Source organism: Pelodiscus sinensis, chromosome 4 (assembly GCF_049634645.1).
Source record: "Pelodiscus sinensis isolate JC-2024 chromosome 4, ASM4963464v1, whole genome shotgun sequence".
Taxonomy (NCBI): Eukaryota; Metazoa; Chordata; order Testudines; family Trionychidae; genus Pelodiscus; species Pelodiscus sinensis.
This window is the reverse complement of record NC_134714.1, coordinates 11,280,885-11,293,340: the sequence shown is the minus strand read 5'-3', so window position 1 is coordinate 11,293,340 and position 12,456 is coordinate 11,280,885. Positions and strand designations below refer to the sequence as shown.

Sequence of the window (12,456 nt, the reverse complement as noted above, 5' to 3'; positions counted from 1 at the left end):
GGATCTGAGCGTGCGACTTTCGGAGTCCAGGCTGCTCGGAGTGGCTGGCTGCTGGTGCCGCCTTCCCTCTGCCGCTGCCCAGGAAAACAAGGCTATTGTGCGGGGCGCTCACTTGCGTCGTGACCTGGCCTGGGGAGGGAGCCGGGTAGCCGTCCTGCTTCTTCCCGAGTGGATGTAGATGCGGGCTGAAGGGTTCTGCCTTGTGCCCGAGATGAGCAGGAGAGGGGAAAGGGGTTGGCCCTTGGAGACTGTCAGGATAGTTTTTATTTTTGCCTTCTTCTTGCCCACCTTGGGGCTACCCTTGTCAGTGCAGATTGTCCCCTGTCCCCGCATGCCAGGCCTGCCACTCACCTTTTACGCAGCTGTTGGGTTACAGGGCATGGCCATCTCAGTGAGATGTTATGCTGCACAGGAGGGATTTTGCACAGCAGCAGACCTAGGGGGAAGAGAATGCTGGGAAAAGAAATGGACATGGCTGGTCTTTTCCTTTGTTCCCTTCATGGCTAGGAGGCGGGAGGTGTTAGTGTGCCTGGAAAGGCTTTCCCCTCATAGCCATGATTCTTCTTTAGCCTGATGGAAACCGAAATCACAGCCCGTTGTGGATGGCAACACAGTCTGATGCTCTGGAAATAACTGGGGGGTCACCCAAGCATTATTATGGGACACGTTTTGAAACTTGATTGTTTGGGTAGAAAACCATGAAGAGCACAGATTAATGCTGCAAAATCATTTTTAAAAGGGACCAAAAGTATTAGTTCTGGCTCAGTGACCAACTCACTGTGTGTCCTTGGGGATGGTACTTAACCTCTGTGTTTATGCAGTTTCTCTGACTGTTAAATGGGATAATAATATTCACCTAATTTACAGCATGTTCTGAAAATGAACTAGTATTTATACAATACATTGAAAATGCAAAATGCTCTGAAAGTGATATGTATTACTAATCTGATACCAGGTACTGCTTCCTGAATCTGCTTTGTCTCTAAAACCACTACAGGGTCAAGTGAGATAAAGATAATAATATAAACTGCAATGAGGAAACTATTTGTTTCAACACAGATGGCTTCAGTAATTTGCAGTGCTGAGTTGAGGGGAAAAAAGACTTTGTTTTTGTAAAGCCAGAGGTGATTTGGATCCAGATTCTATGTTGTTTGAATTTGTAGTGGTCCAGGATGGTTTTGTTGGATAAAAGGTTTCAGTTTTTACTGCTCATTAGTAAGGAAAACAATGAAAAAATGTGCCAAGGAAACGGATTTATGTTTTATGTGGCAGGTGAGTTCTTATGATGGCTTTTATAATGACAGATTTCCTCAGTATGAAACAACCGATATTTTGCCAGCCATGTCCAGCAAGCCAGCCAGTCCACCTCTAACTCAGCAGTAATTTAACACCTCTATGCTCATGCTTTCCCCATATGCTCTTTTCCCCAGTTGGATTATTAGAGCATGACAATTCAAGAACACTCCAGTCTGTTCACTTGTGGTGTGGTGTGAACATCAACATGAAAGGTGTGGAAAGCAAATGGATATGTTGAGCTTTTTAGTAGCATGGTCAAACATAGATGTGATCCTGCATTACCAGTAATGCAACAATGGAACTGAAGCAGTGAACACACAGTAACCCTTATCGAGTGAAGCTTCAAGAAGAGTTGTGGAAGTTACACTGCATATCTGTCTATCTGTAGATATACAGGGATAACTAGGGATTTATTTAGATAAATATCCAAACACCATATGTAGTCACTGACAAAACAATATACTGTTTGAGAATACCACATGAGACATACTATGAGGTTTTCCTTTTATTTTTCCATTTTTTAAGAAAGAAAGACAAAAACTGCAGTAAAATATACATTTTAAAATCACAAATGACTGTAGGAAAGATCAGAAGAGAGTGTTGCAATGTCTCCAGCCTGGACCATAGTAGTGCAGAAAGGTGAATGATCCAGAGGTTTTGTTTTGTTTGGTCTTTTATCCCTTTTAGGGTAGATGCCTCCATAGAACTGGTGAATACAATAGTTTGTTTCTTCGAAAATAAAGCATCTTTTGGCTTCATAGTGATACATGTGATATACTATAGTGAACTTGTCCAAACAAAGAAGCAATAGGTTGTTTATGGAGTGGCAAAATAATAGTCTTGTGTCAGCCTTTTCTTGAATCTGACGGACATGTTTGTTATTGGCTTCTTTTTATGAAGTCATTTTACTCCTTGTGGCTGGAAGCTGTTAGCTGGGAGAGCTGGCCAGATACTTCTAGCGAATTGAGGTTTGTTTATTTGAACTAACTGGGAATGAATGGTGTTCAGATGTCTGCTGTATTGGAAGACTGAATGGGCAATAGTATAGCATGAGGAGAAATACAGGCATTTGTCCATAAATTATGACAAATAATTAGAGTTCTGCAATGTCAGGCCACTGTTGTGTACAATCCCCTGGCTTTTGTGTCCATCATAATGGATAAAGCCTTTGGATTGGTATGCATTAGCAGTGCACGCCAGTGTTATGGAATTTGATTGTTGGCAATTACTATTGTATGTTTTGCACATATTTTCATATTTATTTTGAAAAGTTCCAGAGTTTGTCATACCATATTGTTTTTAATAAATCAGCAAATGAATCGCTTTGCTGAACACGCCTGGAACCATTCAGCTGGGCAAAGCTGGTATCCTCAAGCTTGCGCTCAAAGATGTGGAGAGACAGCTACCACAAAGGTCATCTGGTGATTTGTCTGGCGCTGTGAAATCCTCTATGCTTTTTCTACAGGATACATGCAGTCATTTCAGTAACTTCAAAGCCCAAGCGTAAGCTTGAGACATGGAAGATGGACCATCAGGGCAATTGTATTTATTTGTGTGTCTAAAGCTTGATGCTCATCCCGTCAGAGGGTTTGCAATTGGAAAATATGATTAGAACTTACCAAAAACCAGAAAATAGTGGAGAGGCTAATTTTCCATGGAAACCCCATTGGTTGAGCTGTTTAAAATTGGACTGAAGAAAGTGCTATCAAGTATATTGTAGGGAACAATTATGCAGTAGCATGGGGATAAGATTTGATCTGCTAATTGATTTTTCTGTTGTTAGCTTTTGTGATTCTCTGCTAGCTGTTTGCTCTTTGTCCCACACATCCACCAGCTCCTTGGCTATGCAGCAGATGACTTTCCTGAATGGGAAATTTACTTGTGATCTTCACTCCCAATCTGCCATCCCATGCCTGGCTGTGTGAAAGCAATTATAGGATTTGAGAGATGGGACTTTCTCAAAGCTGATTCTCAATATAAAATAAGACTTTCCCAAGAAGGGCAACTCCGAGCCTGCAGTCACTCTTAAACCAAACAATTGACTTTTCATGGATTGAGAATCCTTTATCAGAAAAAAAAAACCATTCTATCAGCTGTGATAATTGCTGTTACACCACAGCATTGGGGCTGTAACTTGGCTCAGAGAAAACCTAATCAACACTGTTCTTAAAACAGTGCCTCAGCTGGTGGCCTATTTACACTGAGGCTCCTCACGGGACTTCTGCTTGTTCAACTGACTCACCGAAGGCAGGAAATAAAGTCAGTGTCAGGATCAGATCTCAGAAGTTGTATTCCCAGACCACTGGAGGGCACCCCTCTGTTAGCTCATATCCCTTGTTATGATCAGCCCCCCGCCTTTCTGCCTCCTTACCTCTCTCTTCTGACCTAATGGATTTATACCTTTAATTTTACACTGTAAAAGTTTAAAGCTGTCCAGCTTACTCCAAGGCTATGTCCACACTCGCAGCTTCTTGCGCAAGTACAGCCGTTCTTGCGCAAGAACCTGCAGAGCATCCACACTGCCCGCCTGCTCTTGTACAAGGAAATTTACAGTACGGCGTGGTAAGAGAGTGCTTCTTGCACAAGAGCTCTTGCGCAAGAGGACAGTGTAGACGCTCGGCAGGGGTTTCTTGCGCAAGAAAGCCCTATGGCTAAAATGGGCATCAGAGCTTTCTTGCGCAAGAGAGCATCCATGCTGCCATGGGCGCGCTTGCGCAAAAGCACAGCTCGCACATGGCAGTGTGGACGTGTTCTTGTGCCAGACTTCTTGCACAAGAACCCTTGCGCAAGAAGCCGCCAGTGTAGACATAGCCCAAGAGTGTTATGATGGGCCACCGGTGCCTCTTCAGAGGGAAGAGCTGGGCTTTCCCTCCAGTCTACTTGTATTGCTCAGCAATGCTGGAGAAGAGTTGGGGTTGTTTTAACCCCTAGATTCCTGTAGGGCACAGAAAATGGCAGCAGTGACTCCAGAGTCAAAGCTGTCACTAGCTTCCCACAACCAGCCTGATTTTGACTCCCCCTCTAAATTCCTTTCTCCTGGAAGGGGTTAGCTTGAAGCGGATGTTTTTGGCAAGACCTGAGGTGCTCAAAATGTTTGATACGTGGAAAAAACTATCTAATGTATCCTACCCTGTGAACAAAAACCCTTGACTTTAGCCCAGTTCTGGGGACATGGTTAGGTCCTAATCACAATTGCAAAGTTTAATTAAGTTGTACATGGGTCCCCTGACTCATGTTTGTAGGATAGACAAATCCTACAACAGCCAGAAAAGAGAACAGAGATGTGCAAATAGACCCCTGGCTAGTTGATTACTAATTAAAACCTAAATCGGCTTTGCTTTAAGCTTTCTACTGTTAATTTGTTTAATATGCTATATTATTTTATTTAAGAGGATGGGGGGGATACTTGTGATGCTTCTTAGATGCAAAATCCAATCCAGCTTTTTTTTTTAAAGCTAAATCTGGCCTTAAGCTTTGCTAACTCTTCTTTGAAACGGGTCCTTGCTGTCATTAATAAATTCTTAGGCCCCAATCCTGCAAAGACTTCTGTGCCTGCAACAGAGCCCTGTTCAAGTCAAGAGATCTAAGTTGAATTCCTGACACAGACTTGGAATGTGAGTTAAACTCTCTGGCTGTGTCTAGACTGGCAAGTTTTTCCACAAAATCATCTGCTTTTGCCGAAAAACTTGCCAGCTGTCTACACTGGCCACTTGAATTTCCGGAAAAGCACCGACGATCTCATGTAAGATTGTCAGTGCTTTTGCGGAAAAACTATGCTGCTCCTGTTCGGGCAAAAGTCTTTTTCCAAAAGACTTTTGCGCAAAAGGGCCAGTGTAGACAGCAGAGATTTCTTTTCCGCAAAAAAGCCCCGATTGCAAAAATGGCGATCGGGGCTTTTTTGCGGAAAAGCGCATCTAGATTGGCCACGGACACTTTTCCACAAAAAGTGCTTTTCCAGAAAAGCGTCCTGCCAATCTAGACGCTCTTTTCCGAAAATGCTTTTAACGGAAATCTTTTCCGTTAAAAGCATTTCCGGAAAATCATGCCAGTGTAGACGTAGCCTCTGTGTCTCTGTTCCCTTTTGTAAAATGGTGATCATAATACTTCTCGTCTTCTACTGTTTTTCTGCCTTGTCTGTTGAGATGATAAGCTTTTTTCAGGCAAGGGGCACTGTCTGTCAGGGTACGTCTACACAGCAACAGTATTTCGAAATAACGTGTTATTTTGAAATAACATAGTCTGCATCTACACAGCAGGCAATTATTTTGAAATATTGTCGAAATACTGTCAAGCTGGAGGACTTTTTACTCTGACTCCTATAATCCTCGTTGTACGAGGAGTAAGGGAAGGCGGAGGAAAAGGGCTCTATTTTGAAATAAGTGCTGTGTAGACGCTCCTTTTTTCGAAATAAGGTATTTCGAAATAAGCTATACAATTGACGTAGCTCAATTTGTGTAGCTTATTTTGTGTTCAGCCCTTCTGTATAACTACACCCTCACTATGTATGCACAGTATCTAGCACAACAAGCCTCTGATCTCAGTTGGTATCTCTATGTACTACAGTAATGCAAATTATGATAATACTAGGCCAGCACTGCATATCAACCAGTTATGTGCTATTAATGGTGGTCAGTGTTCCCTCTGATTTTTTTTTCCATTCCATGTGCAGAATAATTTTTTTGTGTGCCAAGGCACGTGTGAATGTGCACCACTAATAGAAACAAAAAAATTAATTGTGGGCACCTGCTAATTAACTGGGCAGCGTTTGGCTCTCTCCTGAATTGCCGCACAAGTGTTCAGTTTATAGGGAACTCTAGTTGTGGTGGGGGTGGAAAAGAAGAGCAGAAAAAAACCCACTTCAATACTCCCACTTGCTGGGAATGTATGACAGATGATGGGTCACTGTCATTCTTCCAGGGTTCGAATTAGCAGTCTAGTGAAGCACTCCGGTCGATGCCGGTAACCCTGCTTTCACAACAAGTAAGGGAAGTCGAAGGAAGAATGTTCTTCCTTTGACTTCCTACAGTGTAGACATCACCAAAAGCTGAGTTAAGCTACTTTGACTTCAGCCACACAATTAACATAGCTGAAGTTGCATATCTTAGTTCGACTTTGTCCTATAGTGTAGACGTACCCTCAATGATTGCCTGGTCTGTTAGGGCATATCTACACTGGCATATTTCAAAATAACAAGGTGAGCATCCACACGATCAAGTCTGTTATTTTGAAATAATAATTCCTGCTTGTGAAGAGGAATAAGTGTGATTTGAAATAAGTTATTTCAAAATAACAATTCTCAAAATAACTATTTCAAAATAACCTGGTAGTGTAGACATTGCCTTAATTCCTTCTGAAGCGCCTGGCATTGGCCACTGTTGGAAGACAGGATACTGGGCTAAGATGGACAATTGGTGTGACCCAGTACAGCTGTTCTTAAGTAAATAAACACTTTAAGAATTTTTTAAAATAGTGTAAAATGATATAATTAACTTGACAGACATAGATTAAAAGACATATATCTACCCCCCCCCAAACCCAAAAAACCCCTTCCCTTACCTGTTTTACAAACAGTGCCTTAGGCTATATCTACATTACAAGCTAGAGGTGTGATTCTCCTGCTTACAGACACTTATTTGTGAAGTTAGGATGAGTACAAATAGCAATGTAGCTGTGGAAGCATGGGTAGCAGCAGCAGAGACGTAGCTGAGCCATGCCCACTACATACTCTCTGCAGGTTTGTACTCAGCACAGCTCATGCTGGTTTCCGCCTGGCTACCGGTGCTGCCATGGCTACATTGCTATTTATACTCACACTAACGTGATGAGAGCTAGTCTGAGTGTGTGTACCCCAGCAGAGAACCACCCCCCGCCCCAGCTCATAATGCAGACATAGGGCTAGAGTGTTAAATTTGAAAACAAAATTACAAATCTTAGTATCAGCTATTTCTGGAGTATGTTTGCTTTCTGAATTGCTTGCAGGGAACACACTGAAAACACATTGTTTTCTAGTCAGTTTTATCTCTGGGTTCTCTTACATTAATGAAAAGCTACAATGCTTGAGTTTCAAGCATTGTAGGGAAAAGTAGATTTGATTTTTTTTCTTCTAAAATTATTTCCTTTGAGAACTCTTCTATATTCTGTAGATATATTTCTATATCTTAATTATATGTTTATTTAGAAACATTTGGAGTCAAATTTCCTATTAAAAATCCTTTAAAAGACTGAAGCAAAATGCAGGACAATGTAGCACTTTAAAGACTAACAAGATGGTTTATAAGATGATGAGCTTTCGTGGGCCAGACCCACTTCCTCAGATCAAATAGTGGAAGAAAGTAGTCACAACCATATATACCAAAGGATACAATTAAAAAAAATGAACAAATATGAAAAGGACAAATCACATTGCAGAACAGAAGGGGGATGCGGGGGGGTGGGAAGGGGGAGGAAGGAAGGTAAGTGTCTGTGAATTGCTGATATTAAAGGTAGGGAGAGTGGGATGTTTGTGAGTTAATGGTATTACAGGTGATAATTGGGGAAACTGTCTTGGTAATGGGTGAGAAAGTTCAAATTCTTGTTAAGTCCTTGTTGGCAAGTGTCGAATTTAAGACTGTTCTTCAATCTCCAAGTAACTTTAACTGGCAAGCCATCATGAGGTGAAAATAATTTGTATTCATACAGAAAGGCAGACACCTGCCATTGGGCATTATTGATTTTAAAAAAAATTATATAATATAATAATTTAGTCATTGGAAAGCGCTAAACGTACGTCTACACAGCAGGGCTAAAGTTGAAATAAGCTACGCAACTTCAGCTATGTCAGTTGTATAGCTGAAGTTGAAATACCTTGTTTCGGCGTTTGGCGCTGTCTACACAGCAGGAAGTCAAAGGAAGAACACTATTCTTTTGACTTCCCTTACTCCTTGGGAAATTAGGGTTATAGGAGTCGGATAAGAAGTCCTCCAGCTCGACATTATTTTGAAATAAAGGCTTGTAGTGTGGAGGTGCACTTTGTTATTTCAGAGTAGCTGACATTATTCCGAATAGGGATGTAAGCAACTAGTAACTAGGGCTGTGTCTAGACTATATGCCTCTGTCGGCAGAGGCATGTAGATTAGACACATAGGCAAATGAAGCCGCGATTTAAATGATCGCGGCTTCATTTACATTTACATGGCTACCGCGCTGAGCCGACAAACAGCTGATCAGCTGTTTGTCGGCTCGCGCGATAGTCTGGACGCTCCCCTGCCAACATCAAAGCCCTTTGTCGGCAGCCCCGTTATTCCTCGTGGAATGAGGTTTACCGGGGCTGCCGACAAAGGGCTTTGATGTCGACAGGGGGAACGTCCAGACTAGCGCGTGAGCCGACAAACAGCTGATCAGCTGTTTGTCGGCTCAGCGCGGCAGCCATGTAAATGTAAATGAAGCCGCGATCATTTAAATCGCGGCTTCATTTGCCTTTGCCAAAAAAAAAAAATCTACATGGCTCCGTCGGCGGAGCCATGTAGTCTAGACGTACCCTAGTTGACTATCCTATAAGCATAAGCTCATTGGATAGTCGACTATTGATGCAACTAATTGCTTCCTCCCCCATGCTGCCTCTATTAGAGAGAGGCAGCAAGGTGTGGGGAGCAGGAGCCAGTGCTGGGGGGAGCCTTCTTAAAAGCCGGTTCCCCCCAGCACCATCTCCTTGGGGGGCAGAAGAAGTAGAGGCTCAGTGGGAAATGGTGCGAGCGAGGAATGCTTCAGTCCCCACTCATGCCATTGCTACCATGCTTCTGGTTTTTGAAAAGCAGAAGCCCCACAGGGTGATACAGAGGTAGCAGCGCAGGGTGTCGGGGGCTCCTGAGAAGTGAGACCAGAGCGCACTGGCTGCTGACCCCGCCCCTGAGGACTATAAAATAGTCAATTAACTGCTAAGAATTCATGCGGTTAGTTGACTATTCTATTACCCACTATCTAACATCCCTAATTTTAATAGGTCATGTTAGGAGAGGGGTGGGCAAACGTTTTGGCCTGAGGGTATGGTAATTGTATGGAGGGCCATGATGAATGCTCATGAAATTAAGGTTGGGCTGTAGGGGGGGGGGGGGTGCAGGTTCTAGGGTTGGGCCAGGGATGAGTAGTTTGGGGTCCACGAAGGAGTTTCGAGCTGGGACCAAGGAGGTCAGTGGGCAGGAGTGAGATGCGGGCTTGGGCAGGGGGTTGGGGTATGTGTATGTGTGAGGGCTCTTGCTAGGGTTGCAGGCTGTGGGGTGGGGCCAGGAATGAGGAGTTTGGGGTTGGATGGGGAGATTCCAGGCTAGTATCAAAGGGTCCAGAGGACAAAAGGGGAATAAGGGCTAGGTAGGAAGTTGGGGTGCAAGAAGGTGTGAAGGCACTGGCTGGGGTGTGGACTCTGAGTGAGATTGGGGATGAGGGGCTTGGGGTACAAGAGGGTGCTCTGGGTTGGGACTGAGGGTTCGGGCGTTGAGAAGGGGATCAGAGCTGGGGCAGGAGTTTCGGGTATGGGGGAAGGGGATTCAGGGGTGCAGGCTCTGGGCTGCACTTTCCTCCTCAGGCGGCTCCCAGAAACAGTGAAACATCCCCACAGCTCTTACATGGACATGCAGCCAGGCAGCTCTGTGCGCTGCTTCCACGTCTGCAGGCTCTGACCCTGCAGCTCCCATTGGCCACAGTTCCCAGCCAATGAGAGCTGTGGGCATGGTGCTTGGGGTGGGAGCAGCACATGAAGCCCTCTCCTTCCCTTACACATAGGAGCCAGCCAAAAGGGGGACATTCTGCTGCTTCTGGGAGTCACGTGGAGCAGGGGGAATCCCAGACCCCACTCCCCAGCAGAAGCTCGAGGGCCAGATTAAAATAGCTGGGAGGCTAGTTTTATACCTCCGCGTCCCGTCCCCCCCCATGTTAGGATTTTTCTGCTGTCATGCAACCTGGTGAGCATGTATGTGTGTGTATATATGTAGATATGTAGATAGCTAGCTAGATAGTCTACAGGAATTTTTGCAATCAGATATTCAGAGTATATTTTACCACCGTGTCCTGTTTCTGGGAGAACAATGATACTTAGCACCAAGGTAACGTTTTATATCTTGAAAGTGGCTGGGACACATTAAGGCCTGATCAAGCAAAGCTCACAAGTATGTGCATAATTTTAAGCAGGGGAACAGTTCCACTGAAGTTAGCAGGCCTACTGACTTGCGTCATATTACACACATATTTGCGTCCTTTACTGGAACAGGGCCAAACTGATTAATTTTCATTTCACCCCATGAGATTGGTATCTCTTGTATCTTAAGCGTGTCAATGTCAAAGCTGGTTGAGAACTCAGGAGTGAGGATATGTTTCTACTAGGCACTAGAACACACAGAAATAAAATGAAACCCAAAATGCAGCAGGAATGACCAGAATAGATAGCAGGGATGGAAAAAGAATAGTGTCAATTCCTGACCACAAATTACCTTAGAGACTATTAACCTGTCCCATTGTCAAGGTGACCCATTTACCTGCATTTATCTTAAAGTGTTAATTTGAAGCGTTTACAAGTGACTAATTTGTTCACTGTGTTTTTCTTTTCCTAGGGCTCACTTCCTGGAATTGTCAAGTCCGCAAGGTTCCGTGCACATCTTTCTTCCAATATGAGCAGATCAATAGGATTTCACATTTGCATGGTCATATGCAGCATCCTGCTCTACTCCACCAGCCTGCAATGCCTAAGCTTTCAGACACTGAAGAAAGACACAGGGTGGGTCCAACAAACTGCATTGGCAGGGAATGGGCTGGAAGACAAGAGCATGAGCATGCAAAGCCTGGAAAATAACCTACGCCCTTCTGAGCAAACAGCCCACGTTGCTGTCACAGAAGAGCCATCTGGGGTATCAGCAGAGCCATCTGGGACTTCATTAAACAAGATCTTCACTGCTAAAGGAGAAACGCAACACCCGAGTCTTAGCGATAATCTTTTCATAGGCAGCAAGAGCCTTGATGTTTATACCCCTGTGGAGTCAATGGTTGCAACAGACGAAAGTGAGTTGAGTCCCACTGGGCCAAACAAAGAACTGAGTGAAAACGGGCTATTGAAGGCCATGCTAACAACAGCATTGACAACTCTCAACCCGGACATTGAGGCTGATGTGCTCAGTAGTACGGTGATCAAGACAACAGTAGGAGGTAGCACAGAGGCAGGGCATAGTTTTATTAGTGACCTGGATAACTACTTTTTTAGGACGGATGCTATAGAAGGAAAGAAGAAGGCAGATGATGGTTCCGACCTCTCAGCTACACCCCAGCTGAGCTATGAAGAACGACCCACTCTGCACCCCAGAGCCCAAAACTCAGAGGTGGTGAGTGACTACCCCACAAGCCCCGTAATTTTGGCCGATCAAACAGCTGATTCAGAGCACGGAACTCCCAAAGGAGGGAGCCTGTTGCAGCTAACAGCTGCAGATGCCCTCACTGCGGAACAGACATTTGTATCCACTGATGCCTCCCTAAATTTGGAAGCAGAAACCGACAGCAGGCAAGGAAGTTTGCGCGTGGAAGCTAGTGCTGTCACAGTGGCTCCTGCTGTCTCTGTGCTGAGTGATGATTGGGATGATACAAAATTAGGAGCTATAAGTCAGGTAAGAGGCTCAAAGCATGAGGAGATAAAACAGAACTATGTGGGAGCGGAACCGCCATGGACAACAGGAGGAGATGAGGAGGATGACGTGAAAAGAGCCATGCCGTTTACAGCTTCTGCAGATGCAGCTACCATGAAATTAGAAAAAAACATGTTCCCAGAGCCAGCACAGGTGCCGGTGCAGGGAGAGGTGATGCCAACATTTTCCGCTGTCCAAACTTCTGTTTATTTCACAAGTCCCTTGGCAGAAGCTGAAGTGGCTGCTATAGACACCATGAAAAATACAGAACCAATCACAATGGAGGATAGGAAAAGTGTCTCCTTGTTATTGCCAGAGACGGTTACTATGATGGACACAAAATCCAATGTCTTCCTTACCCCGGGAAATACGTTACAAGGTAACTTGCCTACCCACATCAAAAATAAAACCTCTGCTTCCTTTCCAACATGGTATTGAGAGAGCCACCTTTGTTATTGATTTGTCTCCTTAAAATCGAAGAACAAAAGTGAACAAAGATGGCTTTGATTTATAGCTCAAGGCT

The 12,456-nt window shown here is 44.2% G+C and overlaps 1 protein-coding gene across 2 annotated transcripts in view; it reads left to right on the top strand.

Annotated features, from left to right (window-relative positions):
- Positions 1 to 12,456, top strand: part of ARMH4 (armadillo like helical domain containing 4) — a 158,781-nt gene that overhangs the window by 50,155 nt on the left and 96,170 nt on the right. For both annotated transcript variants that reach the window (XM_075926317.1, XM_075926314.1), the window contains exon 2: positions 10,875 to 12,312. In XM_075926317.1, coding sequence (XP_075782432.1) covers positions 10,932 to 12,312 — 1,381 coding nt within the window. In that variant the 5' untranslated portion in view covers positions 10,875 to 10,931. The remainder of the gene's footprint in view (positions 1 to 10,874; positions 12,313 to 12,456) is intronic.